Source organism: Sceloporus undulatus, chromosome 7, assembly GCF_019175285.1.
Source record: "Sceloporus undulatus isolate JIND9_A2432 ecotype Alabama chromosome 7, SceUnd_v1.1, whole genome shotgun sequence".
Classification (NCBI taxonomy): domain Eukaryota; kingdom Metazoa; phylum Chordata; class Lepidosauria; order Squamata; family Phrynosomatidae; genus Sceloporus; species Sceloporus undulatus.
The window spans coordinates 5,415,933-5,441,965 of record NC_056528.1 but is presented as its reverse complement, the minus strand read 5'-3'; the positions used below and the strand labels follow the sequence as shown (position 1 = coordinate 5,441,965).

General features: G+C 44.1%; 1 protein-coding gene across 1 annotated transcript; it reads right to left on the bottom strand.

The window, feature by feature from the left end:
- Positions 1-1,574: 1,574 nt before the first annotated feature.
- On the bottom strand, positions 1,575-22,284 carry VWA1 (von Willebrand factor A domain containing 1). Its single transcript, XM_042480339.1, has 6 exons — positions 21,763-22,284; positions 11,388-11,951; positions 6,837-7,115; positions 5,737-6,009; positions 4,627-4,896; positions 1,575-2,176 (listed from the first exon to the last, which is right to left on the bottom strand). The coding sequence occupies exons 1-6, from the start codon at positions 21,833-21,835 to the stop codon at positions 2,136-2,138; spliced, it is 1,500 nt and encodes a 499-aa protein (XP_042336273.1). The 5' UTR covers positions 21,836-22,284; the 3' UTR covers positions 1,575-2,135.
- Positions 22,285-26,033: the final 3,749 nt, after the last annotated feature.

Here is a 26,033-nt window from a genome sequence, read left to right as displayed (position 1 = left end):
TGCTGCAACATCACACTTCTGGCTTAGGTTTAATTTATGATCAGCAACAATTCCAAAGGCCTGTTACCCAAAATGCTGGGGAATCATTGAAGGCATGCACAAATTGCTGTGTCTTAGGGGAATTTTAATATTAAAGTTATATCATAATAGAATAATAGAGTTATAGTATGACCTGGGCAACAGGAGGCAGCCTTGGAGACCTTTAACCCAATGCTATTGGAGCCAAATCACACAATTCCAGAAGCGGTTCCAAATTAATGATATAATTTTATTAGGAGAATGAACAACACACATCCAAAAATACAGACATTCACACACACACACTCACACAACTTAGAACTAATGGTGATACATTACCAACTATAAACCTTGCTTCCAATTGAAGGAGATCCGGAAGAGAAAAGGTCTGAAAAAGTGTGGCTATTGAGGAATCTAGAGGATAACGGGCAGCATGGATGCCTGCTTCCAGACCCCAAAATGGTGGTACTAAGGCTTACATTTGTACTGTCAAATGTGCTTTGAGGGCAGACGCCAAGCACTTGAAAGGATTATACCAAACTGTTTTCCAAGAAGGAGTATTAGATAAGAATTGCAATAGATGTGACTATGATTGTTTGGCTAAAAGACAGGTGGCTGCAGCAAATGTTCTCAGACCAGAAGTCAAGAGTTGTAAATCTTCGGAGAGAGGTGTTACTTTGTGAGACAAAGGGCAAACTCACACCTTGGCAAGAGTGACCTTTGTTAGTGAAGCTACCTTCCTTTGCCAGTGGATCAAGAGGGATTATGCCAATGTCTTTGGGTGGAACTATTGTGGTGGATGCCCTCCTCTGGACCTGAGCTGGAGCCAGCTGCAATGGGCCAAATGTCCTGCTATGGGGACAAGCCCAGGTCACCCACAAGCCACTCCTTCAATGTCCCTGTTAATATTAAACTGATATCAAATGTAAGAGGAGTGATAAGGGTAATCCCTCCTTTTCACATGTAGTACTGTAATGCTAACCCATGTAACCCCCGTCCTATACATTTGCATTTGGGTTTTGTGGCCTAAATGTAAAATTTCACATTTCATTTTATTGAATTTCATTTTATCCATTCCTGCCCAGTTTTCTAGTTTAGGCCTTTTGAATCCTGTATCTATCTTCCAATATGAATTTCAACATGGAGAAATGTCAGGTACTGCACTTAGGGCAGAAAAATGAAATGCACAGATCTAGGATGGGGGACACCTGGCTGAATGAAACTACATGTGAAAGGGATCTGGGAGTCCAAGTAGACCACAAGCTGAACATGAGTCAACAGTGTGATGTGGCAGTTAAAAAGGCCAATGTGATTCTAGGCTGTATTAATAGAGTTATAGTGCCTAGATCAAGGGAAGTAATAGTGCCACTCTATTCTGCTTTGCTCAGGCCTCACCTGGAATATTGTGTCCAGTTCTGGGCACCACAATTCAAAAAGGATGTTGAGAAGCTGGAGTATGTCGAAAGGAGGGCAACCAAAAAGATGACAGGTCTGGAAACCATGCCCTATGAGGAATTACTTAGGGAGGTGGGGATGTTTAGCCAGGAGAAGAGAAGATTAAACAGTGATACAACCCTAAGGTGAAGGAAATATTTGTTTGGCCTTTTGCCATTGCCTTCCTAGGCTGAGACAGTGTGACTTGCCCAAGTGTGATTTGCCCAGTGGGTTTCCATGGCCAAGACATAGTTCAACCCCTGGTCTCGTGGCAAAGAGGAAAAGAAAGAAAGTTGGATATCTGGAGGGAATAGGGGAAGGGAGACCTGCAACCTTCTTTATCATTTATGACCAACACTAAACACAAATAAATACAAATACATTACGGACAGAGAGATTTTGATTCCCAGAGTTTTGCTATTTCTGGAATACGGTATCAGGCAGAATAAGGAAAGCATTAGCCAGTAGCTCATCATGGCAGCATCCAGGTGGATATCAATGTCTGGGTGGAGAGTCTTCTATGCACAAACAACATCTTGGGCATTTTCAGACACAATGGCTACAAGGGAGCTAGGGGTCTGGTGGGTTTGGGAGTGTGGCTTATATAGGTACACCTGCCATGTTCTTTTGTGTCCAGTCCTTTCCCTCTGCTCCACAGAGGTTCCTCTCCAGTCCATTAATGCTCATACTCTCTGCTGGTGCCTGTAGCCTCTGGGTAATGAAGCTAGGAAGAAAGAAACAGAAGAGATCAGTAATCGCATACAGTGTTCTTGTAAAATAGCCACATGTTTAGTCATGCCTGGTGAGTAACAGTGACCTGTGGTGGTAAGGAACCACTCTGAAACGTTTTTGCTAACGGGAAAGGTAGCTTTGCTTTAAACAAGCAGAAAGCAACTCTAAGAAGTGCCTCCTTAGCTCTCTGGGGATCAACCCAGGCTGCTGAATTTGCTACCAAAATGCTTCTCTTGCTATATTCCTTTAAAACAGCATTTTCTAAATAATAAAGCGCATGGACAGTGTGTGCCTTGTTTTAAAGGCCTGTGGAAGTCAGCTCTAAAGCAAGGTATGTACTCACCTTCACACACTATGGCTCTATACAGGCAGGTCACTTTGGAGGTATGGCGTTTCAATGATGCATTGAAGAGTCTGGAAGCTGCACCAAAGCTGCACTCCAATCCTTAGGACTGGAGTGTGGCTTTGGTGCGGCTTCTGGACTCTTAGGATGCGCGTATCATTGAAACACCATACCTCCAAAGTGACTCGAAGCAGCTTTATTTTGGCCTGTCTGTATCAGGCCTGAGTCACATTTTTTGCCAGTGCACATTTTGGGGGTGTGGGAGTAAGTCTGGCTCTTTTGAGTAGGGGGTAAAAAGTAAAGGTAAAGGTAGTCCCTTGACATGAATGTCTAGTCGTAACCGATTGTAGGGTGTGTGTGGTCATTTCCGTTTCTAAGCTGAAGAGCCAGCGTTGTCCAAGGACTGCTCTGGTGGCCATGTGGCCAGCATGACTGCACTGAATGCTGTTACCTTTGCACTTAAGTAGTACTTGCATTTGCATGCTTTGAAGGGGCCAAGCAGTTCATAGGCTCCGACTGGAGGGATGTGCATGGACAGTGGACTAGGAAGAATTTTTGCTCAGATGTCACATGTTTGCTACTAAATAATCACATCCACAGCAATCACAGATAGCTGCACAAAATGGGAAGCCACTGCCAGCTGTTGCATACCCCACAAGTTGTAATTAGGAAACTTTTGCACGCTGCTTTCCTGTTTTGTCCACCAGAGGGTACTCTGCCATTAAACAATGCATGAAGAAGAAGCCCATGGAGCTTCGGAAGCTTGCAACAAGTATATTGTGCATTTCGGTTGGCCAATAAAGGTATCGCCAGGGTCATTCCCATGTGCAGTTTGAATCAATTTGAATGGATTCCTGATTCACCCTTGTGGTGAATCTTCCCTGTAATCACTTCTTTTGGTGCCATTGTCGTCCCCACTTGTTTGCGCTGCATCAAAATGCATGTCAATCATGTGTTTCATCAGTGATGTAAGCAGGGCCCTTGGATCGGGGGGGGGGAATGGTGGCCCTGTCAAAAACGGAAGAGGGATGGCAAGCACCCCTCTGCCATTTGTCCCTCGTCTTCAGAATGAATTGATTCTGATCTATGGTTCCCACTTATGGAACTTGCTTCAGAATCGATCTCTGGAAACACTGGATTTTTTGCCTTTGCCTCGCTTCGTCACGACAGGATTCAATCACATCATAGCAGGAACTGGTTTCAAATGGGAACAAGGATCATTTACACTGATCACAGATTCAATTCTTTTCATAGTGGGAACAAGCCCACTGATGGATTTTTATTCTGCACTGAGAAATCAGTTCATTTATCTGACCTAAATATGTATACAGATATTTTCCTCATTTGGTAGACTTATTTTTTTATTTGAGTGGTATACTTTTTGTCACTGTGTTGATGCCTCAAGGGATGCGGTGGCTTAGTGGTTAAGACAATTCTGACAATCAGAAGATTGGATGGTTGGCAGTTCGAGACCCGAGTGCCGAATGATGGGTGAGCTCCCATCACCAGTCCCAGCTTCTGCCAACCTAGCAGTTTGAAAGCATGCAAATGCAACTAGATAGATAGGTACCACTTCTCAGTGGGAAGGTAACAGTGTTCGGTGCAGTCATGCTGGCCACATGGTCACCAGAGCAGTCCTTGGACAATGCTGGCTCTGTGGCTTAGTAACAGAGATGACCACCTAGACATTCATGTCAAGGGACTACCTTTACCTTTTACCTTTTGGTACTTAATGCATCATGGTTAATAACATCACCAGGACTTCTCTCCTATTACACCTCAATGTGTCACCTGGGTGCTGAAATCTCAGGGCTTCAGATAGCCCTCACCTGGCAATCCTACCAGCAGAATAACTTTTCCAAGCGGTAGAAGCTATACAGCAGGAGTGGATATAGTGCAGCCCCTGAACCCCATCCTTTTGACACCTGAATCATAGAATCATAGAGTTGGAAGAGACCACAAGGGCCATCCAGTCCAACCCCATTCTGCCATGCAGGAACTCTCCATCAAAGCATATCCGACAGATGGCCATTCAGCCTCTGTTTAAAGACCTCTAAGGAATGATAAAATGCATCCCCGCCTGATCCATCACAGATTACCTGGCTGCATGTGTATCATCCTGCACAGCCCTGTGCCGAGCAAATTCCTGTACACGGGCCTCACACACACTTTGTTGGTGCTGCCCGCAGCCAGATCTGACAGCAACACACTGTGAATCTGAGGCGAGACACTGAGGAGGGTCGAAGGGCCCGCTTGCCGCCGGCATCGGATGTGGTAGCCTACAACGTTGCCGTCTGCAGGGTCCCAGGAGGCCTTTACAGTGGTGGGGCTCATGTCTTCAAAGCGGAGGTGCTTTATTTTGGAGTACTCTAGACAACAGACATAGAAAGGGGGGAAGTAAAAATGCCATACAGGTTTTGTGGGGTGACATCAAGAGACATGGCCTCATATTGATCTTGGTGAACCACCCTTTTGCATTCGCCAGGACCTCTTGGGACCCACCCTTCCATCCCAGACACACCTGCAGACACATATGGAATTCTGGGATTTGCAGTTTGTTGTGGCATCAGAGAAGGCTAAATAACTCACAGAACAACAAATCCTGTAATTGTATGGCATTGATGAATTAAAGTCATGCCAAACTGCCTTACTTCTGCAGTACAGATGTAGTACAAGCTTCAGCGTGTTGAAAAAGACTGTTTTATTTTAATAGCTAATTGCAAGAATAAAATAATTTTTCAATACCCTGAGACTTTATCTCTTCTCTGCATCCCTTCTATTGGATGTTATCAGTCCTCTGGTGGGATATAAGTAAAGTCACTGATTTTCTCAAGGGCTGGGTAAGATCCCCCCCTCCCCCCACAGTTGTCCACCTCCGATTTACAGCTTTTTAGCCCCCTCTCTTGCAATGTGACTAAGGAGTAATCATAAAACAAGGATTAATGACAAGGCAGTCCCTGCCCTCAACCTTATAAAAACATGAAACAAAAGGAAAAGCCATTGGTAGAAAAAGAAGATGAAGCTAACTAGGGCTGCCAGAATGAAAACTGGAGAGGATACCTGTAGCTTTAGTGCTTGTGTAGAAGAGGGCATTTTAGCAGGTGTTGCTTGTCCCCCAACCATGTAACAAGCATTCCATTTTTGTAATGGTTTGAGCAACCATTCAAATGGTGTGTATGCCTTGCTCTACATTTGGAAAGGATGCTAACCTTCCTGAGTGCAGGCTTTCGCCGACAGTGCTTTCTCTTTGCCCGACTTATAAATGGCAGAGACTGTCACCAGATAGGTGGTGTTGGCCAGCAGATCCTCCAAGACAGTGCTGTTCAGGCTCCCTTTCACCTCCACGATCTTGATGGCATTCCCAGGCAGAGGGCCATACATGATCTGATAGCTGGCCACACTCTCTGGAACTGGAGACCAGCTGACCCTAACGCTGTGGGGTTTGGATTCTGAGATGAGGACTCGAGCTGGGCTGATCACTTCTATGGGGAGAGGGAAAAGAGTATATATTTTTTTACATGTATTATAAGGCAGATTTCAAGTTTCTGTGCTAGACATGAATCTCTCTCAATTTCACTCTTGCCCAGAACAGATCCCTGCTTCAAATGGAGAAAAGAAAATGCAAATTCTACAATTAACTAAAATGAAATTCTGTGTCAGTCATATACAGTGGACCCTTGTTATCTGCTGGGGTTTGGTTCCAGGATCCCCCGTGGATAACAAAATCCGTGGATGCTCAAGTACACAGATTCAAGCATTCACGGTTTGAAAATGTTCAGAAAAAGTATACATTTCAAATATCAAACCTTGATTTTCCATTTTTTATAAGGGACCCCATTTTGCGATGTCATTATATTTAATGGGACTTGAGCATCCATGGATTTTGTTATCCACGGGGGGTCTTGGACCTATAACAAGGTCCACTGTACAATACAGAAAATACAATAAGATACAAATAATCACTTCCCAATTCCCTGACCAATACTTAAACAAAACAAAATCAATAAACAATATAAATACAAATATAAAAGCATTACAAATCAATGAAGTTCATAACTAATATTTAGACAGTAGAATAGTGCCTTTCCCTGTAGGCAAAAGCAAACTGCTGCAGCCTCTCCTAGAATGGGTTCTTCCTGACTACACTGATGTTGCCTTTCCACAAAGGTCAAGTTTTACTCTGTGAAACATTGGAGGGTATGAGTACTTGGACCTGCATGTGCGGAGCAACACATGCGCATAGTAGGATCTCAGTGTATGCCTGCTAATAAGAGTCTCAACTACTAGTTCATCCTGCCTCCATTCTTACCTTCCAAAGTGGCAACCCTGGTGACTTGAGGAGGGATGTACCTCTCATTCGACTCTGGGATGAGGGCAACCTCGTAAGTGGTTTGGGGCTCCAGGTTGTTCACTACGATGCTGGTGTGGTCGCCGGGCATCTGTTTGGTCAATTTTTGCCTGGGGTGTCCATTTGGGGCATACTCCAGAACATAATATCCAGTGTCGCGCGTCAGAAGCTGGGGCCAAATGAGTCGGAAGCTGTTTGAAGAAATCTCTGTAGCTCGCAGACGCTTAGCGTGCATGATCCCTGGAAGAAATGTTATTTGTTCAAAATATTTCTAAAGCACTCCTCTTTTTAAAAAAAATATATCTCTAAGCAGTGAAAAATATAAATCATGGAACATTAGAAAGCCCTCCAAGACAAACACAAATCTAATGCCCAAGTTTGCCTTTCCCTTCCTATCCTCTTTCCCTTTGTTTCATGTATTTTACATTGCAAATCTGTGGACAGACCAGGGCTTGCTTTAGGGCCGCTCTGATGGGGATTCTGGGTATGGTAGTTAAAAAAACTGCAAGCACTATAGTGCAACTGTTGCTCCCCAGCCCTCATTACTGGGATGATCGCTGAATTGGCCTTGGTTGATAATTTCCTACCTCTCCCTATTTAATGGTAAGGCTGGCCCTCAAAGTGTAAGGCAACATTCTTGCACATTTCATTTAAATCTCCCAGTGTGGCAGGAGATAAGGTGACCCTTGGTCTGTTGATCTCTCTTCTGTGCTGCATACCAGTACTCCCAATCACTTCATCAAAACTAGAGAGCACATAAACTACAGGACAAGGGAGGAACCAGGCTAAGAAATGCCAAAACAGCTTTACTTCCAGAGCTCAGAAATCTTACTTTTTTGGACAACTTCCAAAACCCTTGCTATTGAGGAATTCTAGGAGCAGTAGTCTAAAATAGAAGCCAAGGCCTGTTACAGACTGCCAAAATAAAGCTACTTTGGGTCTCTTTGGAGGTATGCTATTTTAATGATGCATGGATCCTAAGAGTCCGGAGATCGCGCCAAAGCCACACTCCATTCCTAAGCACTGGAGTGCAGCTTTGGTGCAGCTTCCGGATTCTTCGGATGCATGCATCATTTAAATAGCATACCTCCAAAGAGACCCGAAGCAGCTTTATTTTGGCAGTCTGTAACAGGCCATAGAATCATAGAATCGTAGAGTTGGAAGAGACCGCAAGGGCCATCCAGTTCAACCTCATTCTGCCATGCAGGAAATCTAAATGAAAGCATCCCCGACAGATGTCCATCCAGCCTCTGTTTAAAGATCTCCAAGAAAGGAGACTCCAATACACTTCGAGGGAGAGCCTTCCACTGTCGAACAGCCCTTACTGTCAGGAAGTTCCTCCTAATGTTGAGCTGGAATCGCTTTTCCTGCAGTTTGCACCCATTGTTCTGGGTCCTGTTCCCAAAACCTGCTTCCTCCTCAATATGACACCCCTTCAAGTATTTAAACAAAGCTATCATATCACCTCTTAACTGTCTCTTCTCCAGGCTAAACATACCCAGCTCCCTGAGCCGTTCCTCATAGGGCATGGTTTCCAGACCCTTCACCATTTTGGTCATGCTCCTTTGGACATGCTCCAGTTTCTCAACATCCTTTTAAAATTGTGGTGATACTTTCCCAAGTTCTATGACCTGCTACTTAGGAGAAAGGTATGTGGGTAATCTTGTCCTTCGCTCACAGACGTTGTCGACTTGTAACTCCCATAATCCCACCCCATTGCTTACACTAGCTCAGATCAGAAGGACCACACATTCCCAACCCTTGCTATTGGTTGTTCTCCAGCACTGACTCTCCACCAGCTCCATTTCTTCATGTCTCCCTCTTCGCCCCAAGGGCAGCTAAAGGAAGACCAGAAAGGTCCATCCACGTATGTCCTCGCAAAAAGTGTTGTGACTTGGATAACAAGTCTCTGTGCCACCTCTACCATGAAACAAGAACAGGCAGCTCTCAATCCAAGAGGGGTCTGGCGCAAGGTTGCAACATCTGCTTATCTTGGATAAGATGGCCCTGGAGGTGGGGATGGTTGCGGGTGCAGAAGTTTCCAGCAAGCAACTGGCAACTCGCAAGGAATTTCAAAGCAAGATGGGCCAAGTTGGAGAACAATGCCTCTCTGTGCATCTACAAAAGGGCCTTTGAAAACCTCGCGTATATGATATGATATCATAGAGCAATGTCTGGGCATATTCCCAGGCTGCCAGTTCTGGGTGGTTCTGCCCACCCAGCCCTGCAGCCTGGGTCCCATGCTTCATATTTAAATGTTGTTGCACATGCTTTACTGCGCTTTAATTCTTACAGTAACCATATGAGATAGGCCAAGCTGTAATAGAATGACTGAGCCTCCTGAAGACCTTGATGACTAGAAGTGAGACTAGAACCTGGACTTCCCAAGATCGAGTTCAACATGTTCCCCACTACGCCTTACTGGTTCTTCTCTGTTGCTTTTTATGCTCAAGGAAACACAGATTATAGAAGGAGGGTTACCCTGCAATGTGAGCTCCAGGACATGGTTGCCTTCTCCCTGTGGGTGGAAAGCATCTAACCTCTGATGAAGAGCCCAGAATCACAAAGCAGCATTGATCCATGAGGGATGGCAAATGGAAGGGTCTGTAGCAGCCTTTTCAGGTCTCTCCAGTTGCTCTCAACTGCTGCTCCCTGGCCTAGGCATCAGAACTAATGGCTATGGATGAGAGAAGTTATAGTTTGAAATATCTGGATAGCCCCAAGTTGGGAAAAGATGTTTTGGAGGCTGCAGCCATATGCTCCAATTGACTTGTTTTATCTGGGACAGGCCTTCTTTTTGACACCAGTCTCTGGCTATTTTATCCCTAACTTCTAATTTATCCAGAGGATAGATAGTGGGGAATGTCTTTATTTTAACAGTGCGCACTAAAATTCAAGATCCAGCTGTCCCCAGCATCACTGTTAAATATTTGCGTAGTGCATAAGGAGTGTGGGCAATTTAGATATTGGATTTCAACTCCCACAATCCCCTGGCAACATAGCTATTAGGAGTATAATGTATAATGTTGGCTGGGAGAGACTTGGAAAATAATGCTAAGCAACCTTCCAAAATGGAGAGAAGGATTTAAAAAAATAAAATAAAAATCATTCCCTAGATTAAAAGGGAGCCAAATATATATATATAGATGGAAAAGTTTCCCAACTCCATAGTAACCCTCATGAATTTCCAAATTATTAGCAGATCCAGGACTGCAGCTGTAAGGCAATGCCCAGAGAAAAGGAGAAAAGGAGTAAGGAAGTGCACTGTGAGCAATGAACAGGCAGGCAAACTTCGTATGGGAAAATATGAATTGCAAAGTGGAAGAGCCTGAAATACATTCTCTGAAGCTGTAGCCATTGATGATAGAAGCTTGATCTGATTTTGCCCTTTTGCCCTTGACTTTTGTTCCGATAACTGTACTGTATTGATCATACTATTATCTCAGTATTTATCTTTTTATTATATTTTATACTGGTCAATGATTGAATAAACTATTGATTGATTGATTGATTGATTGATTGATTCTCTGAAGCTGAATTCCTGTGAGACAGTTGAGGACATAACTCAAGCTATAGACTACAGTCTGTATTCTACCTTGGCAAGACAGGCCAAATGATGGGGCTCATACCTTTAGGATTGGCAAGTAAAAAAAGGAACTCTTGGCTCTTTAAAGGGAAAAATACCCACCTAAATTACCCTTTATAAAACCATTACAGGGACAGGAACCCTGTCCTTTATTTCACCTGGCAATCCATCCAGTGACGTCTATGGATAGAATGGCCCTGTGTCTTCCTTTATAGAATATACCCTTCTCAGGATTAGGTAAATTCGGGGGAAAAGAGGATTTAACTAACCCTGGAATGACCCCCGGTTGTGTTTAGGATGGTGCCTGATTGAAACCCCAGGATTGCCCCTGCATTGCCTTCACATTGCCCCTGGGATAACTTGAAATTTTGCTCATGTCGTGTGATAAGGGCCTAGGATCAGCTAGAGTAGAATCCCATTTCTTCCCTGCTCAGACTTTATTGCATTGTTCATTACAGACATGCTGCTGCAACTTGGCACCAAAAGTATTTCTCCAGCCCTTCTTCACCATCCTCCTGATGCCAGTGCTACTAAAAATGCCTAGTTAGACAGAGAACAAGTAAGAAAAGGCGAGGAGGGTTAGAAGGGAATAGCAACACTTTGTATAAATGAGCTTCTTTGCCAGAAGCTTTAACTGAGATGTGCCTATACAGTGTGCCCTTCCCTTACGCGGGAGTCTGTTCTGGACCTCCCCACGTAAGGGAAAAAGCGTGGATGCTCAAGCCCCATTCAAATGAATGGGGCTTGTGCCGGCGGTGATGCAGCAGTGGCGCACGGGGCACATGCCACGGGAGCATGCACCATTGTTTTCCTCTGGTGTGCACCTCCCTTACTTCCATCATGGCTTCCAGTGTATGCTGGAAGCTGTGTAAAACGCACCTGCGTATAACACAGGTGCACTGTATTAGTATTAACAGTGACATTACCAGCGATGGCATCTCTGAGCTCCTTAGTAATGATGGTCAAGTCATCCACATCCACAAAATGGAGGTGCTTCTCAGGGGGCTGGCTGGCAGCAGCAGAAAGTTCCAAGTAGTTCCCCCGTCCAGTGCTCACAATGAAAACAGTGACTCCCATGTCCTTCAGCAGCTGCATGGGCTGGGAAATGTCATCTGTGGAGAAGCCGTCAGTCACCCAAACCACCACTTTGGGCACATTGGCCCTGGCCCCAGCCTCATCTGTGAAGAGCTTCTCCTTAGCGAAGGAGAGGGCTTTGCCTGTGTTGGTGTCTCCCATCTTCTGCTGGATGTTGCGGACAGCGTGCTGAACTGCCCCGCTGGAATGATAGCGGTCAAAGGGGAACTCAAGGCTGGGCATGCTGCTGATGTGGACAATACCAGTCTGGACATCATGGGGCCCAAAAGTGAACGGATGGAGAAAGTCAGCAATAAACTCTTTGACTCTGGAGAACTCATAGAAAGAGACACTGCCAGAGCTGTCCAACAGGAAGAGAAGGTCCCCTTCTAAATCAGGAACGGAGGGCTGAGGACCTAGAACAGACATAGAAGAAGAAGAAGCATTAATTGAATGGTTTCTCGATGGTTCAATTCCTTCAGTTGCAGAATATTCTCAAAGGGGCCACTTTTGTTGGCTTAGACAAGGATTTTTTTAAACAAATGTTATGCCAATGTTCAGAGTTTCAGACACTATTCCCAATACATTATCAATGCTAAGGTCTCATTGCACCCAAAGTAACATGTTAATGAACAAGTATGAGAAATGCAAGGAAAGAGTGCAAGATGTCACTTCTAACAAGTAACAATTACTTTCCTGACAGTATGACTAGTGCTGGTAACTTTCCAAGCACTGCCTAAAATTAATGCAATGTTTTCTAACAGCTAGTGCAAACCGCCTGCCAGTGCCAAATTCTTCTCTGCTGTATACATGAAGGCAGTCAGATGACTGTTGGCAGCAGCTTCAGTCTTCGCCTTCTTTAAAAACCAGCCCTTTCTTTCTTGCTCATGTCTTCCTGCTCTTCAAATGCTACGTATATGCTGCCCACAAGTAACACATTCATGACTTGTAGCATGTCATCTTGCCAATAGATTTGATTCCCTCTTGAATGGGAATCCTTGTCGCACCCAAAATTACGGACTGCCTTAAAGACTCATTTATTATACATAACCAAGCTGTGTTTTGCTTGGGAAGCTTTTGCAGTGCTGGCTTTACTTGGATTAGACCTATTTAAGGTAGAACTGAGCTGAGCAGTCTGACATATTTTGGCTCTGTGCTTAAGTCTTCAGTAAACGGATATACTTTGCACCGTCTGAAGCTGTTGCTCTGGGGACTGCTCCTGAGTAGACAAGCATAAACTTACACATGGTGCTTGGAAAATGTTCCAGTTAGTAAGAATTATACTTGGTCCCACCCACATTGGATTGGAATATGTCTCCTTCCTGGGCCCTTCCCTGGTTGGTACAAGACCCCAGCAACCGAACAGCCCAGTCCTGATCTGGGCTACTGCCATGGTCCCAAACGGGACGCCGGCAAAGAGCAGACTCTGAACAAAGCTTGCCAAGAAAACCGAACAGGGTCAGCTTAGTTAACTCACAAATAACAGAATAGAATAGGATCTTTATTACGGTTACAGACCAACAAAGACAAACAACTTGAAGGCATGCAACAAGAGAGGATGTGATGTTTTGCTAGTCATCTTTTGGTCTCTTTCAGGTGCTTCCTGAATGGACGCCAATGGCTGAGAATACTTGAGTGAATCAACATTCATGGCTGGCGGGTGTTAGCCACTGGACACATGTGTACACTTTCTGTGGATGAGACTGATGAGAACGTTTGGCCACTGGAATATGGCCAGGAAAGGAAACAGATTTCGCAGCTGGCTGGGAATTCCAGGAGTTTCATATTTACTTGAGGCACTGAGAAAGCTGGATTTGCATCGCAAGCTATGATCAGTGTAGATGTTGGCTGCTTTCTTCTACTTCAGGGTGTTTAGAAAGCATATTAAAACAGCAGCAAACAGCAACTGTTACGTCATTCTTTTGGACCCCACTGCTCTGGAAGAAAACAATCCTGTACAACAGGCATGCAGGAGATATGGGCCGGAGGCCATATGCGGCCCGCCAAAGGATTTTGGGAGGCCCGCAAGGATGTGGAATGACTTCAATACTCCCTGACTCTCAGCCTCCTCCTGAGAAGAAGTCCGTGCAGAGAAGGAGGAGGAAGAGTGAATGCTTGCCCCACAAGGCTCCTCCGCTGCTCAGCATTCTCCGAAGTCCAGGTGGAGGAGGACAGCTGAGGCTCCTCCACCACTTGGCTTTCCATTGAAGAGAGGGCTGGGCAAAGGAAGAGGAGGATGGGATTCATATTAATAATATTATTAATTAATTAATTAAAATCTATCTGCGGCCCAAAGAAGTTTATTGTTGGCCCCTACCTACTGCCAAGTTGTGCAGGTCTGCTGCAGAACGAGGGTGAGGAAGGTTGGCAATGCATTCTTAGACTACAGCTCCCATCATTTCACGGTTGGCCACATGTGAAACAAATATTGGATTGGGAGACTTTTGGCCTAATCTAGCAGGGTCCTTTTCAATGTTCTTATCTTTGCTGACCACTGGCCATACATTTGCCTGTATCTCTTTCAAATGCTGAAGAGATGGGGTGAATGGGGTGAGTTTCAGTGGGATTGAGAAAGGAAAGGCCCCAGGGTTTTTTTAAAAGAGAGAACGGAAGACCCTGATAATTCATAGTCAGCAGATATTATCTGCATAGAGATGTCAGCAGGCTGTATTCTGGAGTCCTTCTGTGATGAGATAGAGAGAGAAAACAGAGAAAATAACTTCAGTGCTGACATTGCAACCAGCTCAGATTGCCATACTTGGAATGCCTGTGTGTGAGAGGATAGGGAGAGAAAATGGCCACGCTTGTGAAACGGATGGTTAGTCTAAAGTGGCCATACAAAAAGTCTCATCTTTTCAGGACTATAGTTAAATCTCATTGTGTAACTACAAAGGAAAATTCTGTTTGATAAGGAGAAAGGGAAGAAGGAAAAACAATATGAGTTGTGACATTTTACGTGTGAAAACAGGGGTGTTCTTGTAACGTCTCTTGTTCCCTCCCAGTGCTATTGAAAATTTAGTTTGGTTTGTTCTCTGCTACAGAATCTTGTCTTGCTCCATTAATTGTTTTCCAGATTATATGGGTCAGGTAGCTTTTCTATGATATGATCTTTAAGTTTTCTCTTGTTTTCAGGTTTCATTTAAGATGTTGGGGAGGGGAGGGCATGCCACTTGATCTTCCCAAAAAGCCTGGCTATGTAGGACCTGAGCAAGGCAGTTGATGCCTGCAGCTCTTGGAGGTCTCTCATTCATAGCATCACCTTTCAGGGCGGACTGTTGAGCCCCATTTATATATATTTAAATCTGTTTAATGGGATAAAGTTGACAACACACACTTGAGGGTAAGACGCACTGATCCTAGTAGCACTCATGTCTGAGTAAACATACTGTAGTATAAACTGAACACCACATTTTGAGCTGGAGGAGACAAACTGTTTGCAAGATGCAGCAAGGCCATTTTCATCACAGCCTTTCCGTTTTATTTCAGGCCAAACTCCTCAAATCCAAACTTCTTGGTTGGAAGCTGTCTATACCGGCTCTGTTTGGCAGAAACAAAGAAGCCTGATTCATTAAAGTCTTGGATTTCATGGCACACCAGGCCTTTTTAGGTTTACTATTGTGGGATTCTTGTTGCCAGTGAAGCTGTTAAATTCCTCCCAACGCAAAAGAGGGACAAAGCAGTTTCTCCCTCTGCAAATCATGCCCAGGGCCAGCTGGCTTTGAGTTTTTTGGAGCTGAGCTTTACAAGTTGAATCCCACAGTTGGGCCTTGCCAGATCATGCACTCAAGTTTTCCAGAAGGCCCCTGAAACAGAAGCTGTTGGGCTTGTTTTTACTGATGAAGACAACCATTTGGATCATAATGCAGATTCCAGCCAAATCAGATGCCGCGAAGCGATTCCAACAAGCAAGCTAGCAATTTGCAGAGCACAAATCACAACTAGCCATAACGACTAGATAAATCCATGGAGATCAGAGAGAGGTCTATCAAAAGATATTTATCGGGATGGATAAATGAAGCCCCCACACTTGGGAAAAGACTAACTTTCAATGCCACTTCCAGAGATATAACTGCAGGAGAGGACTAAAGGTTTTGCAATATGCTCTGAGAATTTTTTGTGCAAATATTTGAAAAAATGCTTTTTGACCTACAAAATTCTCCAATGGAGCAGCAGAAAACCAGCTTGCTCCCTCTTCAATATGACATCCCTTCAAGTATTTAAACAGGGCTCTCATATCACCTCTTAACCTTCTCTTCTCCAGACTAAACATCCCCAGCTCTCTAAGTGGTTCCTCATAGAGCATGGTTTCCAGACCCTTCACCATTTTAGTCGCCCTCCTTTGCAAATGCTCCAGTTTCTTCACATCCTTTTTGAACTGTGGCGCCCAGAACTGGACACAATATTCCAGGTGGGGTCTGACCAAAGCAGAATAGATAGAGTGGCACTTGAGAAAGACAAAGACACTAACTGTTACCACTAGCTTTCAAGGCCATGCAGCCGCTGGGAAGGAATGCAAAAGACTGAGGGGGTGTGGGCATGAAGAGAGCTATATGAATCTAACTGCATGTTTGAGCCAGTACTGGCAAAAATGGCTTTCTGTTCTGAGCTGCTGCAATAATCTCTTTCTGATTATTGAGTTAACAAGGAGACAAAGCATCACACCGGCATTTTAGTGCAAAGCATCCAGCAATGTGCCAGTGGATCTGAATCGGCCCTCATCCACTCCGATCTAAGGTGCACAAAAGCCACATAGGGCATCACTTCTTAGAAAAGAGGGGGTTTGGACACATGTAGATGCCGATATAAGGATGAGAAAAGCTGGGCTTAATGAGTTGTGTATACTCAGCCAGAAAAAGAGTAGATGATGAAGCATAATTAAACACTCTTCAGATATCAAATGGATGGGAGATGGCGCAAATTTGCCCTCTGTTGTTCCAATGCTATTCCAGCCAGTTGTTGTACTACAATTTCCATTACCGATGGACACAAGCTAAAGAGGCTTGTAATCCAAAACCTCTGAAAGGCACCATATTGGGTATGGCTACTCTCAAGGTTAAAAAGCTGCCACTTCTCAGGTGTGCCATCCTATCATCTTATCATTCAGTTGCCAGTAGTCCAGTCAGTTCCTGTTTGGGGTGGTGGTTGTGGGAGAATGCTCTTGTCATACGTCTCAAGCAGCATGGTAACTTGAGAATATCTAGGGCAGTGGTTCCCAACCTTCCTAATGCCGCGACCCTTTAATACAGTTCCTCATGTTGTGGTGACCCAAACCCATGAAATTGTTTTCATTGCTACTTCATAACTGTAATTAAATAGGTGTTTTCCAATGGTCTTAAACGACCCCCATGAAAGGGTCATTCGACCCCCAAAGGGGTCCCGACCCACAGGTTGGGAACCACTGATCTAGGGTTTCATCTCTAGCGGAGCATTAACTGTTATGTACACAGTGCTTGCACAGCAGCTAGAACTCGGAGGAGCTCCAAAGGCATCGCCTTGTGACACTACATGGATGGTTTCCATGTTATTGGGACCAAGAGTCCACTCTGGGATAAGTGTGAACCTTAATGGAGCAGTCCATTTCAGTCCAGCACCTTACCTAGCTACCTCACAGACTAAACCTGGAACAGATTCACAGATGGCACAACCTGAAACGGACAAGCCACCAGTTGTGACACTTAACACCAGTATGTTATGCTACTGGTGTTTAGTTTGTTTCTTCGCAACAACTCGGTGTGAAGGGCTGGGGTGGTTGGTGGAGAAACTGGTTCCACTTAATATCAAGTACAAGTTTCTGTAGGAGAGCAGAGTTTTCCAGTTGTGCCAGCAGAAGGTTGTCCTTTTTGAACATGCCTTGCCATTGAAAGGCAGAAAGCAAGCAATGATGTAACATGTGGGGGGCGGATTGGGGGGGTGGAATCCTGTCATAGGTCAAGGGAAGTGATGTTACACAGACACTCAAGTTGCCTGAGTTTTAGGAAGTATCCAGCTTGTGGTTTTTCTCCACTTCTCTTGAACTTTGCTTGTTCTGCATCAGCACTTTCCTGCAGTTATGGGAGTGGGGGATGGCTGGAGAAAGCACATGTGTGCATATGCACACCAGAGCTTAGAAAAATGACTTTCTGGGATCTTTCCAGAGATTTAAAAAGGTTATTTGGGGACTTGGGGATTCTGGGAGCGTTAGTCCAAGAAGTCATGGTTCCAAGTTCTGACCTGAGCATATGCTGATAGGGATGAGGAACTTGAAAGCTCTGAAGATGCCAGCCACAGATGCTGGCAAAATGTCAGGAAGAAACTCTTCTAGAACATGGTCACATAGCCCGAAAAAAACACAAAAAACGATGGATGCCGGCCATGAAAGCCTTCAACTTCACAACTTGAAAGCTCCTTTCCATGTCTGATTTGGGTTAGCAATCACTGGAAGCTGACGGATGGGGAAAGTTTCTCTACTTGTCACTCATCATAACCAACATTGCTCAGTCAGATGGCACCAAGAAAGTTATTCTCCCACTGCAGAAAAACTGTACATCTCTGAGTTACAATCAATGCTAAAACATGCATAACAGTGAAACCTCAGCCACAACAGACTGCAGTTAGATCAGGAGTGATGTCCCCAGATTGGCACCTAATACCTTTAGGTAGAGTGGTCTTCCAAGATTGGGATTAGACAATGCTATAGACTACAGGATGCTACCTCCACAGAAGGAACCCAACCCAACCTTTTATTTTCACAGCCAGGGATACAAAACATATTGTTTTGGTGCAGAACCATTGTTTTGCATTGAGAAGCATCTCCAGTTAAATGTTTTTAAGGAAGGAGATGATGAGGAATTACTGCGTGAGCTACAGACAAACAGAGCAGACAGCATTGGACTGGATGGATCAGCGGTTCAGTGCCATTCCGTTAATGTTATAAAGGAATCTTGTAGCACTTTTGAGATTAACTGAATGAAATGAATTGTAGCATTAGCTACAAAAGCTATGAAAGCTATTGCTGTAATTTATTTCACTCAGTTAGTCTCAAACGTTAGTCTCATACAGTATGCTTGAGACATATGACAAGATGGTTTGATATACATCAGTATACTAGTGCAAGCAGCTACACAACACCTTAAAAAGCGCAACTCCACCTACACAACAATCAGGGTATGACCCTTTTGCAACATTGTGCTGCTGCTATAGTTACACCAGCAAGTGTCACCAAAGAGATTCTAGCAAGTGTCTCCCTCTAATTCCAGAGGCAGGGAGTTGGTTACTATTGATGTGGTATCAGTGGTGGCTCATTACCCAAACTGCAACAAGTGGTCATCTGCGGTCATGTCTAAACTCCACGACTGGCAGGAGGCATCCGGTGGTGAACCATTTGGCTAAGGCACAGCAAAAGGGTAGCATCCAAATGTCCCTTCATTCTGTTCTTTACTTATCCGGTCAGAAAGCACCCAATTGCCTCCATTCCTCTATCAGGTAGCTGGCATGTCATGCATTTTATCAGATGTGGATGTGATCTCCTATTTGCAAGCAGACGTGTATAAATTTGCTGCCAAGAAGATCTGGAAAATATGCACACCAGAGACAGCTATGAAGTGTTCTGGGAATACCCATGTTTGATTTATGTTATATGTGATTATCTGTACGTGCTTTTTTGTATCCTGCAGCGGATACAACTGGGGTTTACATCGCTCAGTGCAGTAACCAACTCCCTGCCTCTGGAATTAGAGGGAGACATTTGCTAGGTTCTCTTTGGTGACACTTGCTGGTATAACTATAGCAGTAGCAGCAGCACTGTTTAGGATGTTGCAAAAGGGTCATATCCTGATTGTTGTGTAGGTGGAGTTGTGTTCCAGAAAACAGGACCCAGAACAAAGGATGCAAGCTCCAGGAAAAGAGATTCCAGCTCAACATTAGGGGAACTTCCTGACAGTAAGGGCTGTTCGACAGTGGAACACACTCCCTTAGAGGTTTTGGTGGAGTCTCCTTCCTTGGAGGTCTTTAAATAGAGGCTGGATGGCCATCCGTCAGAGATGCTTTGATTGTGATTTCCTGCATGGCAAAAAGGGGGGATTGGACTGGATGGCCCTTGCGGTCTCTTCCAACTCTATGAGTCTCTTCCAACTCTGTGTAAATCTACAGCACTATATAAATAAAGTTTAATAATAAGAATAATATGATTCTATGATTCTATATAGATTGTTTCATGTCATTGAAGTGAAGATTTGGTAAAAGGTGATGTGTTTAAGGAATTTTTTAAAAATTAAAATTACATTTTTTAGTTAAATTTAATTAAAAACAAAACAAAACAGTGAGGCCTCTCCTTTCTCCTCCCACTGAGCCTCACCCTACTCACCCCATCTTCTCAGCATTTCTAAGGGACACAGAAGGCCCCAGGCCATTTCTGCCCAAAGGCAGATGCCTGAGGAGCAGTGGGGTCGCTTCTCACCTGGTGCACTCCGCACCCTACCACACCCCCCCTAGTGACACCACTGGTATCATGTATGATCATAGAATCATAGAATTGTAGAGTTGGAAGAGACCGCAAGGGCCATCCAGTCCAACTCCATTCTGCCATGCAGGAACTCTCAATCAAAGCATCCTCGACAGATGGCCATCCAGCTTCTGTTTAAGGACCTTCAAGGAAGGAGACACCACTACACTCTGAGGAAGGAGTGTGTTCCACAGTCGAATAGCCCTTACTGTTTGGGGGTTCATCCTAATGTTGAGGTGGAATCTCTTTTCCTGGAGCTTGCATCCATTGCTCCTGTTCTCTGGAGCAGCAGAAAACAAGCTTGCTCTGACCCTCCTCAATATGACATCCCTTCAAATATTTAAACAGGGCTATCATATCACCTCTTAACCTTCTCTTCTCTGGGCTAAACATCCCCATCTCCCTAAGTCGTTCCTCATAGGGCTTCATAGTTTCCAGACCCTTCACCATTTTAGTCACCCTCCTTTGGACACATGGCTCCAGTTTCTCAGTGTCCTTTTTGAATTGTTGTGCCCAGAACTGGACACAATATTCCAGGTGGGGACTGACCAAAGCAGAACAGAGTGGCACTTTTACTTCCCTTGACCTAGAGACTATACTTCTGTTGATGTAGCCTCCTGCCTCTTTTTCACATAAAACAGTGCTGCATGCATTAGCGTCATGTACATAACCAGCATTGTGATTTTGCATCTTCACTTCTCCAAGCACATTGCACTACAATAATGTCTGGTGGCATGGAAACGGAAAAAAAGACAGTTTCAAATATAGTCTACCAAAAAGAAAAAGAAAAAAAAAAGTCCCACAACGATAATATTTTTCCTTCCTGCCATAAAGATGATGATAATAATAATATTGATTTATTTGTATCCCTCCCAATCACGGGGAATCTGGGCGGCTAACAGCAGTAAGAAAATACAATACAGAAAATACAATAAGATACAGTACAAATAATCCCTTCCCAATCCCCTGACCAATACTTAAACAAAACAAAACCAATAAATCACAGTTATTTTGATAGTAGATAATCAATTATTTTTGTATTCCTAAATCCTTCCAGAAACACTGTCCCAAGTTTTATCCTTAACATTTGCATGTACTCATGCATTTACATGATATGTTTGAATATAATGTTTATATATGTTGGAATATAAATGTTTCTAACTGGATGTAAGGTAATTTTTCTAAACATTTTCTTATTTTATGCTGGCTGTATGGTGTAATAATAAATTCAAATCAATGAACAATATAAATACAATAGCAATCAAGTGGAAATCTAAAAGCATTACAAATCAATGAAGTTCATCAAACACAGGTTCAAATCAAAACAATCATTAACACATTAAATATCAACATAATTTTTGTTGTACCAGAAAGAAGAAAAGGGGAAAAAGGGGAAAATATGTCAAATACAATAGACAAAAGTTACGCACTTATCGCTACGTATTCCTTCCTCTTTGCATTTGTGTGACTGTAAGCAATTTTTATTCAGTTCTTGTTACTTTGAAAGACACCCAAGAGACCTTTCCAAAAACACCCAGAGAAGCAGCCCTCAATAAACCCAGAGAATGTCAATTGCTTACCGCCAGAGTAAGGAATATGTAGCAAAAGGTGCATAACTTTTGTCTATTGTATTTGGTGTGTGTGTGTATATATATATATATATTTCCTTTTTCTTCTTTCGGATAGAATGTTACGTTGATGTTTAAACTATTAATTATTGCTTTGCTTTGAACCTTCCAAAGACTCACCTCTGTGCAGAAGGAGCCTTTCTCCAAGAAGGGCAGGAAGGCAGAGGATAAGTAGCAGAACTTCAGGATCCATCGCCTAGCACTGCAGCTACCTTAAACCCAGGCTCTCGAAGCTGGGAAGAGAGAGCCACAGTCTGGGCATGCTACAAACGGATTTCAGTGGAAGGCTGCTCTGGCTCTCTGAGTATAAAGAGCCAGACACCGGCTGTCAGCCTTTCTAGTCTTTTCCAATCCTCGCCTGGCGCAGCTGGAAAAGGAGACTTCTTCCTCTTCTTTGGACAGGAGTGGCTGCTTCAGAGACAGCCCCCTTGGTCTCTTGGTGTTTCTGCCGCTGCTTCTGAACCCTTCTGGGAAAAAAGAGGGAAGTGCACACCAGCAGCTGGAACCACCTCTCTCTGGAGCAGCATCACCAGCAATGGACAACGGCCCCCAATGAGCTGCTGGCGCTGCCAGCCTTTTTGGAAGCATCCCAACTGCTTCACAGAGAGCTGCCAACTTTTCTAGTTTTGCAGCTGCACCAGAGTTGGCAGGAATGCTGCAGAAAAGGCCGTCGGAGGGGGAGATCCTGTCATGGGTCAAGGAGAGCGATGTTAGTTGCACACACGTTCAAGTTGCCATTTTAGAAAGGATAGTCAGCCTTTCTTATACACTAATTTATTATACATGGGTTCAAGCATTCACCATTTGAAAATGTTCCAAAGAAGTCTACATTTAAAATATTAAACCTTGATTTTCCATTTTTTGGAAGGGACACCATTTTGTGATGTTGTTATATTTAATGGGACTTGAGCATCCACGGATTTTGTTATCCACAGGGGATCTTGGAACCAAACCCCAGCGGATAACAAGGGTCCGCTGTATTTTCCAGCGTGTGGTTTTTCTCCATTTCTCTTGAATCTCCTTGTCGTCTGCAGATTTGATAAGCATGCCTTCAAGTCCTTCATCAAAGTCATAGGACTCTCTGGCCATAACTAGCTAAAGAAGGGATGGGCGCAGTGTGACCCCCAGTGTGATGCATATGGCCTCTCACTGGGCTCCTGGCACTCAAGCAATGGCATTTAAATAAAATTGCTTCCAAATGCCCCTAAATGACCTCTAGGATTTGTAGAGGCCATTTCCTGAAAAGACATGGCAGGAGTAAAAAGAGAAACTTTTTAAAAGGCCTGAAATATTCCCAAATGTCCTCTGGGGGATATGAGGAGCTTTTCCACCACACACACACTCAAGCGAGGCTTTTTTTTTTGGAAACAGTAAGTAGAATCATAGAATCGTAGAGTTGGAAGAGACCCCAAGAAAGGCCATCCAGTCCAACCCCATTCTGCCATGCAGGAAATCACAATCTAAGCATCCCGACAGATGGCCATCCAGCCTCTGTTTATAACCTCTAAGGAAGGAGTGTCTTGCACTGTCAAACAGCCCTTACTGTCAGGAAGGTCCTCCTAATGTTGAGGTGGAATCTCTTTTCCTGGAGCTTGCATCCATTGTTCCAGGTTCTGTTCTCTGGAGCAGCAGAAAACAAGCTTGCTCCCTCCTCAATATGGCATCCCTTCAAATATTTAAACAGGGCTCTCATATCACCTCTTACTTAACCTTCTCTTCTCCAGACTAAACATACCCAGCTCCCTGAGTCGTTCCTCATAGGACATGGTTTCCAGACCCTTCACCATTTTAGTCACTCTCCTTTGGACACATGGCTCCAGTTTCTCAACATCCTTTTTAAATTGTGGTGCCCAGAACTGGACACAATATTCCAGGTGGGACCTGACCAAAGCAGAATATAGTGGCACTATTACTTCTCTTGATCTAGACACTATACTTTTATTGATGCAGCCTAAAATTGCATTGGCCTTATTAGCTGCTGTATCACACTGTTGACTCAGGTTCAACTTGTGGTCTACTTGGACTCCTAGATCCCTTTCACACGTATAAGTCTCTAGTTCAGCCAGGCGTCCCCCATTAGTAGGGAGAAAGGAGAAAAGCACACCCAGCAACACCACACAATTCTTGTGATATTGCAATGCCAGCGTTTTGAATGATCACACATGAAAATGGTGGCGGCATACTATTATGATATTGTGGTAATTCACAAGTTCCTCCCATTCATTAAATGAGCACTTTGCACCCAAACTGAGCCTGTCTCCTGCGGTTGTGCAATAGGAAAATTGCAAAAACAGAATCAAGTCAGTTTGTTTGTGTAATAAATTGTGGTGTAGTAATCTCCTAGGATTTGTAGTCGGATGAGGCACTTAGAATTTAGAAAAGCTCTTTTTTCTGTAGTTCAAGGGAATGCACTAGACTTCTCTCGCCATCCCTGACTAAATTACAAATCACAATATTCCATAAGATGCAGCCATATTGTAAAGTAGTATCTAACATGCCAAGTCTCCAGAGGCACCTTTTCCTATGCAAGCCTATTTCTCATGTGCATATATTTTGTCACAGCGATGGGTAATGGACTAGTGGACTAATAATATAGAGAAAGTAGGCAACCATGGATTATGCCAGCAAGATTTCTAAGAAGAGGCCCCCTTTTCCATGTATGCTCTGGTGAAATCCAGGCAAGTCACCCAGTTACTGATGTCACTAGTGACAAATCTCCCGTAAACACTGCAACAAGATCTGCAAGGCTAAGCCACTGTGGCTGGGGCACGAGTTTGAAAGGTGACACCTCAGACGGTTCACAGTGAGCCATTGACTCAAGCCTTACTGATTCACCACAGCTATTTATAACTCCCATGGTGACCCACATATGCCCTGGTCTAACCCTAAACGTTGATTTTACTCACATTTACACCTAACTTTTACTCCACATTTCTTCAGAACTGCGGATCAATCCTTTTCGTTTTTTGCCCTTCACCCGGAGATTTCCCTGCTTTCTGCAGAGATTTTGAGGCAATCCAAAAATACTACATCAGTCCCAGAGGAGCTGGACATTGGTGTCCTTAAAGAAATGCAGAAATAGCATCCTTTAAAAAACGCACAAACAAGAGGGCAAAAAAGTATTCAGAGCTTAGAGAGGATAAATTGGACTGCAGCTCCCAGAATCTCCCATCTAGGAGAACGTTGTCTTGAATACTAACTTCCTCAAGCTTTGAGGGGGTTATCCGAGGTGGACGCTTTCACACTTCAGATTGTATTTGAGTGACTTTGTAGTAAAGGGGATTTAACACAGGAATACAGTCCCAGCTCCCACTTGCCTGCGGTGCCTGATGGTAACTCTGCAAGATCGCTTTGGATGAGAGCACCAGTTCTTTGAGGAAGCCTGAGGGCAGCCGATTTGTCATGCTGTACCAAACACTCAGGGAGACCAGCAAAACCCAAAGTGACTGTTCCGACTAGCTTGGCATTTCTGAGGAGCTGAAAGAAGAAGAATGGAAATTACAATCTACATTTTGGGCCACAATGAAATACAGTGGGCCCTTGCTTTATGCCGGGGATCCGTTCCGGACCCCGCCACGTAAAGCAAAAATCACATATGCTTGAGCCCCATTATATCCAATAGGGCTGGTGCTCACTGCACCATTTGCAGTCACGCACACCATTCGCGAGCCCCATTGGATATAATGGGGCTCGTGCTTGCTGTGTGGCCATGCGCGCGCACCAGGCATTCGCCCGCTTCCCAGGCAGCTTCAGTGTATGCTGAAAGCCGCCTATAAGGAGTCCGCATATGGCATGGGTTCACTGTAAATGGTAGAGCCACTGGATTTGATGGGAGGAGGTAAGGCAGTATAGAACAGAGGCCCACAAAGAATAGATGGCACAACATTTTTCTATAGGAGCATTTGATTCCCCCTTGACCTGAATTTTTTTCAATCCCACTTGAACCCAGTGGGATTCCATGGCCAAGTGGGGATTCAAACGCTGGCCTCCAGAGTCCTAGTCCAATGCTCAAAGCACTGCACCGAATGGGAGGGCATGGCCAACTGTTGATCATTGCGGATGTGTAAATGACAGGCTGGCTGTCACCTCACAGAATTCACTCATTGAAGCGACATGCAATGCAAAAATGACTTTAAAAACATGAGAACCAGATGCTTGGAGCAGATATTAATGTGGAAGAACGTACAAGTTAAGAGATGTTGCAGTAGCTTACTTTCTGCCTGAGCATTACACCTTATCCTGCCTTCTCCCTGTTGCTGAATTAATGGAATATCAAGTATTTTTGCACACTGGTTTACAGTTTGCAGCAACCAAAGTAATCTGAGCACAAAGTAGGTGGAAGGAAGAGAGAGAAGTGTACAGCAATACCTGTAAAATGTAAAACATTTTAA